Source organism: Antennarius striatus, chromosome 19 (genome assembly GCF_040054535.1).
Source record: "Antennarius striatus isolate MH-2024 chromosome 19, ASM4005453v1, whole genome shotgun sequence".
Lineage (NCBI taxonomy): Eukaryota > Metazoa > Chordata > Actinopteri > Lophiiformes > Antennariidae > Antennarius > Antennarius striatus.
This window is the reverse complement of record NC_090794.1, coordinates 3933923-3940757: the sequence shown is the minus strand read 5'-3', so window position 1 is coordinate 3940757 and position 6835 is coordinate 3933923. Positions and strand designations below refer to the sequence as shown.

Below are 6835 nucleotides of genomic sequence, written 5' to 3'. Positions count from 1 at the left end.
GTAATAAAAATAGTTGCTTTTTACCAATAATCGTCTGGAGTGTTGCACTCTCACTACGTAGATAAATATACAGCAAATATTTCCATTAACATACCATGAATCAATCGGGGGTTTTTTTATGGCTGCGATTTTTAATACACGTAGTTTCCTTCATGTAATAGATTCTATTATTATTCAGATGACACGCTGTTTAACACATCGATGTGTCGCCTGCAGGACTGTGATGCAAATCAAAAACTGGGTGTTGTTACGGAAATATATTAAGCCGTTAACAAGAAATTGTGAGGTCAATCTATTATTATTATTATTATTATTATTATTATTATTATTATTATTATTATTATTATTATTATTACTATTATTACAACAAAATAAGGTCAGCTGATGAAATCAAAATGATCATTGACACAAACTAATTTTAATACTTAGTTCCACCGACAGCTGATGTAAAACAATTCTCAAATTGAAAGCTCACATCTCCCATCCTCCACCTGTGACCTGAACACAACACTGGCATCACTACCTGGTCGCGTGCGCCACAGGTGAGATGATTTAGCATAATAAAGCCTTCCTCCTTCACTCAGCGGTGATTTAGAGTAGCAGAGACGATGATGGTGTTGGGGGTAGTCTAGTTTCTGTCTCTCTTTGATTTACAGCCATGAAGATTACTGACAGCAACGTGATTCGGTTCCACCTCCATGTTCTCCACGGGATCACCGTGAAGAGCTTTGAGAAGAAGAGGGAGAGACTCTTCATCAGTGGATCAAAGACCTTCGGGGTTCCTCTGGAGAACGTCCCCAGGCGGTACATACCTGAGTTCGGACTGGTTCCTTGGTGCGTAAAGGGACGCAGCATCATCATGATATTACAGTTCAGAGATTAATTCTGCTAACTTTATTTATTTTAATTTTTTTTTAACGTGTCCAAGCTTTTTGGTGGATGCCTGTTCATATCTCATGGAACGTGCTGCGACGGTAGGCCTGTTCAGAAAACCAGGCTCTCTTCCCCGCATCAAGACCCTCAGGGTAAGAGCCCCTTCACGTCAGTCCTGATGGAGCAATGGCGCCACCTGGTGGTTTAAGCGAGAGCTGTTTATGTCTGTAATCTTCGCCTTGTGGCAGGGATGACACTCATTTTTACCACATCAGCATAATGGCTGTCCTCAAAGGGCCAGATGTAATTTATAAATGTAGCTAAATATAACTCAATGTAATGTAAAATAAATAACTACTTTTTCTTTTCTTTTTTATAACTCTGAATTTATTACTTGTTCAAGTTGAAAACATTAGTTACAGAGAAAAAAATGTTTGCATGTTACTCTGTTACAACATAAATCATTTTAATTTGTCAGGGAATGAAATCCCAGGAACTCCATCAAACTATCCAAGTGAAACAAAAATAACATCAAGCACAAATTGGGATACTAAATTTGTTCAAAATGTTTTTGTCAAAGTTAAAATGGGTTTGTGGGAAATATGGTTTTTGGTCAAAGCACACTTTTGACCCATTTATTTTTAGACTCTGGCCTTTTATGCTATTTATATGCGGGTGACATTTGGCCCGTGGGCCTTGAGTTTGACACATTTACCTTATGGAATATGTCCTATAAAACAAATCCTGAAAATGCAACTACAAGTATAAGTGACGTAACTTGTTGTCATGGTAGCGAAAAGTTTTAACCCCTTTCGACTCCAGACGAAGCTGAACATAGGAGAGGGCTGTCTGTCCACGGCCTCTCCCTACGACGTGGCCACGCTCATCAAACAGTTCTGCAGGGAGCTTCCAGAACCTTTGTTGCCCTCTGAGCTCCACGCAGCTCTGCTCAAAGCCCAGACGCTGTCCAGCCCAGACGACAGGACCTCAGCCCTCCAGCTGCTGTCCTGTTTACTGCCTGCAAGAAACTCTTCCTGTCTTCATTATTTGTTCGACTTCCTCTCCAAAATCTCCCAGAGGTTTGACTTGTTGGAATGTGGTTCCTTTGAGGAGGTCGTTTGCTGGATGTTGTTTCTGAAATGTACTGAATTTATTGCATTTTTCTTTTTCTTTTATGTGTTTCCGTTTGAATCGGGCAGATGTGCTGACAACTTGATGACGACCTCCAACATTGCAATAGTCTTTGCTCCTTGCCTTTTACCCCCTCCCAACAAGGCAGAGATGTCTGAAGAGCGGCTGGAGCTCAGAGTTCTTGTCCTTCGTGCCTTCATTGAAAACCCTCACCTATTCGGTAATGAGCCCACCCCCTCATTTGATGCCATGTCTTTAAGTGTGTCACTGATGTCTCCTGATTATATTTGATAGGGGTGATCCCCAAAGCTGTCATGGACAGTGTGGAGTTTCTGATGAATTTCAGTCTTGCAAAAAAGGGGAAATGGAGCCAGAAACGAAGACACAGTTTCAAAGGTTGTTTTTTTGAAAAATTTTTTAATTCAACCATAACGGAAGGCGTCCAGATGTGGGTCTCATCTGGACACTTTCCATGTGCCCAAATTTGATTTCCTTTAAATGCCTTAAGTAATGAGACCCACAACGACGGTACCTCGGATTCAAAGACGGTCAGACGTCCTACCTCCGGTCTGTGAGCGGGAGCGCGGATGCACTTCAGGAAATGGGAAGACCCTTCGGCGAAGCCTCGGCCTGGAGGCTTTCCCCAGTGTCCTGCTGTTCAGGACCTGCTTGCCCAGTGCAGGTAAGCACATTGAGGTCAAACATGTTGTAGTGAGTGTTTATTTGTACAGAATTTAATTCTATTAAATCTGTTTACAGACGAGGATGTCAGACCTGTGACTTCCTTGGACAGTCCCAGATCTGTGTTCAAAGACACGTTCAAGAGCCCACACGACAGACTGAAAGGGTGAGCTTAGTCCCGGCCTAGTAAACGGATAGCAGGAAAATATGTACAGCATTAACTTTGATATTGAAATGCCAAACCCATTCCTGAAATGTGCAGCACTTCCTGTTTTTCATTTCCAGAGATTGTCCATTGGGTCGTTTCTCCAGACTCTGTGGAGATGAAGGCGGCTCACCCGTGTCCACTGGTGACAGGAAACGGCAGCTCACGCCCTGGAGAAGATCCACCTCAATATAAAGCAGCGATCATGTGGGTTATCCCATTTTACAGCAGCACTTAGACTTAGTCTCTGATTGCCCTGTTTTTTATTGATGAAATAGTGTCACCGTTACATGGCATCCCGTCCTACATTGTACTGGATTTGTGATTTTTTTAAAAATGTATTTATTTTATGTGTGTGAATAAATCTTCTTCCTTCATTTTTTTTTTTATTATTGAAATCTTGTTCCTCCAGATTTTCTCTTCATTCCATTCTTCTTCCTTTTAGATGATCTTTCTTCCCCACATTTCCTCCCACTCCTCTTCCATCATGTGGGGAAGGAATATGAGGATGATGTGACTTTGCTGTTGGGTCCAGCTTACATTATTATTAAGGTGCTCAGACCTAGTAGGGAGTTTTCTGATGGCACAGCAGCTGCATCTACACCGTGAAATGAGGCGGATCTTATTTGTAAGGTTGTATAACTATCAGCTCACCGATTACGATGAAAATGAGGTCCCTTCAAAATAAAAGGAAAAACTTCAAACCTCCGGACAACTATTCTAGAACAACAAAGAAACAACGTTTTCGTTAATATCAAGTCTATTTTAATGAGAAACAATTTTACCAAACCATTGGTGATGGACAGATTTGAAGCTCAGTTTGAAGTACGTCTTGTGAGGAAAGCTTTTATTTTGATAACCGGAAGTGTATCTGTTATTGTGGAAAGTGGAACAGATCTGGAGCCTTTCGGCAGGTGCGAGCATCAACGCTGACATGGTAAGAAAAATAGAGCAAAAATCCATCTTTGGCTCGATTGTGATGATTTTTTTTTTATTGCGATCATATTTTTAATATTCAAGCAATTGTAATTAAATGCTATTTTAAAAAAAACAAAATCCATTTAATAGACACGCAGATGATTTTAGTTCGGCCTGACCTTAAGCTGCTGGCGCACAAAGCTTTATTCTATTTTCGTGTATTATATTATTAAATACATCATGAAATATTAACTATTATTAAATGTTATGACAGGAACAAACATCGGTTGACATCTTCTTATTTTCTGGCCTGTTAGTTCTATAATTATCCCAAACCTGCTGAGTTTGCGCTCATGTCCATCTTTATCACTTTGTGTTCCATTTCCCACCCGCCCGTAGGTGACAGAAATGGGCTCAGCGGTTCGGTTGTCGTTGCTCGGCTTCCTCCTGTGCCTGCAGCTCGACGGGGCTCCAGCCCGCAGCCTCCGTACGGCCGACCAGGTGTCCGAGGCCGACATCCAGCGGCTCCTGCACGGCGTAATGGAGCAGCTGGGCATCGCTCGGCCCCGGGTGGAGTATCCTGCGCACCAGGCCACCAACATTGTGGGGCCCCAGAGCATACAGGGTATGGTGGTGCATACCTGAGAAACACCTATAGATGCTTCTGTAAATTATTTAAATTATGTGACGACGTTTTCTAGTCATTTCATGGTTTATTTCATTGAGAAATATGTATTTTTAATATATTGTCTTATCAAAATGTTGACGTAAGAAAATATTTTACTACCAAATGCAATCCAATATGATACCTGGATATTTTTTGAATGCAAAAGTATCAAGTTTTCTGTCACAGAAAGACAAGAAATCATACATTCGAGTAACGAGGTTTTAACCTGTGCTTAAATCTGTTGTCATATTTGATATTTTTTTGTGTAGATTTCAGGTATTCCAGTACTTTAAAAGCCTTTTTTTTTCTCCATCTGTTTGTGTTGCTGTTGTTCATGTGTTGATTTGTGGTGTTTGTTTTCCTCCATAAGGTGGCGCTCACGAGGGGCTGCAGCATCTCGGTCCCTTTGGCAACATCCCCAACATCGTGGCCGAGCTGACAGGCGACAATGTTCCCAAAGACTTCAGCGATGACCACGGATACCCAGACCCTCCAAACCCCTGTCCTCTTGGAAAGACGGGTAGAAGCTCCAATTCTAAGCACATCATTTATCAGGATCAATGCTATTAATACTGTTATCCCTCTGTTATTTTGTCATTATTTGCACCCTGCTGGCTTTGAATTTATTACAGGAAATTTGAACCGACAACCGCATCAACCAGTTTCTGTTTTACTGCAAACATTAGACGTTAAATTCTTTTCCTGCACATTCGCAGCAGCAGACGGCTGTTTGGAAAAGGCTCCGGACACGGCCGAGTTCAGCAGAGAGTTCCAGAAACACCAGCACCTCTTTGACCCGGAACATGACTACCCTGCCCTGGCGAAGTGGGTGAGTGTAAAGCAGGACTGGAACTAATTATTTGTTTTATCACAGATCAATCAAGTGGTGAAAAATGCTTCCTACAATCCCTTAGAACTTCAAATTGCTTGTTTTGCCCGTAAAGCAGCCCCAACACCCAAACCACAATGATGGTATACAAAGAAAAAAAGCATCAAATTCTCATTTAATAATTATCTAGATATTCAATAACACAAAGAAAAACTGCATGAGATTCTCATTTTGTTGGTACAAGCAACCCATCTGTCACAGCAATTGTAGCTCTTGCTGGAAACGGCACAAAAACAAATGAAGACAAGACTTTTTTTTTTTCTCTTTACGAGATCAAACAAAACTCCCTTCGTTGTTGACCCAGCCTGAAAAGGCTTACAGGTAATTTGTTGACTGTAATTTAACATGATTCAATGTTTGACAAATGTTTTGTTTTTTTTTTCCTTCTTGCATTTCCTCTCAGAACAAGGAGCTTTTGTACCAAAAACTGAAGGGAGGACCAAAAAGAAGAAAAAGGGTATAATGAACTTTTTTCCCTCTTCCTTTACAAAATTATGTATAAGAAACCACATCAACAGCACCAAACTGTGCGCCTAAAGGAAGCCATGTACCCTTAAACTCACCACTTTGGATTTCGAGTGTTATTTCGTGTAAAGAAAATGTTCCTTTTTATGTGGGTAAAGAAACATTATAATTAGATTTAATTCCTTTTGCTACTATTTTAAGGTTTTATGTGTGTGTTCAGAGTATTTGCAGTTTGAATTTTTTCACCTACCCACAGGGAGTCAATCCCTATCTGATGGGCGAGAAGCTGGACAACGTTGTCGCCAAAAAATCTGTTCCTCACTTTTCCGAGGAAGAAGAGGAGGAAGCATCAACCGTCTCTTCTGCCAACAAATCCCCATTTTAAACTCTGGCTCCTGAAGCTGATAGTAACATTAATGTGCACTCAGGTAAAAGTTTTTAACACGTCCTATTTAAGCATTTTGGCACAAAAATGAGAGAATTATGAACCTGTTATTATATTTAGACAAAAGCTATTATCCCTTTTATGTTATTGAGATTATATGCTTAACTGATGAATTTAAACTTGTCATTACAATTGGTTCAGCCAATCAATTTTTAAATCATGTAGGATGTGACACCAAAAGATTCAATCGTTTAACTCAAAATGCTCAAACAGAATTAGTTAAAAACAATTTCTGGAAGTGTACAGTACATCTACAACTTTATCGCAGTGAGGTGTTCTACAGATATATTGATTTGGATGGATGGTGAAATCAGAAAGTAATTATTACTCATGACTTCACAGATTTATATGCTATAAAATTTCCTTTATGTCATGATATAAGTTATCAATTATAAATTAAGCTTTTAAATATAGAGGGTGATGCAACTGCTTTTCTGTGGTATGGTAAATATTGTGAATCTCTCTCTGATCAGTGTCCCATTTTGGCAGCCCGTATCGAATTCATCTCGGGTCGCTTCATCTTGACAAAAACTGTTGAGTTATGTTTGTGTTCCTTTAAGT

At 40.2% G+C, this 6835-nt stretch overlaps 2 protein-coding genes across 2 annotated transcripts; both read left to right on the top strand.

Annotated features, from left to right (window-relative positions):
* The first annotated feature begins 658 nt into the window (after positions 1-658).
* Positions 659-3085, top strand: LOC137613823 (rho GTPase-activating protein 11A-like). The gene is made up of 8 exons (XM_068343274.1): positions 659-834; positions 929-1025; positions 1696-1952; positions 2073-2224; positions 2299-2400; positions 2513-2686; positions 2764-2851; positions 2971-3085. Exons 1-8 carry the CDS (start codon positions 659-661, stop codon positions 3083-3085), a joined length of 1161 nt encoding a protein of 386 aa, XP_068199375.1.
* A 692-nt stretch (positions 3086-3777) lies between these two features.
* On the top strand, positions 3778-6793 carry scg5 (secretogranin V). The gene is made up of 6 exons (XM_068343118.1): positions 3778-3827; positions 4208-4433; positions 4846-4995; positions 5192-5304; positions 5768-5821; positions 6086-6793. The coding sequence occupies exons 1-6, from the start codon at positions 3825-3827 to the stop codon at positions 6212-6214; spliced, it is 675 nt and encodes a 224-aa protein (XP_068199219.1). The 5' UTR covers positions 3778-3824; the 3' UTR covers positions 6215-6793.
* Positions 6794-6835: the final 42 nt, after the last annotated feature.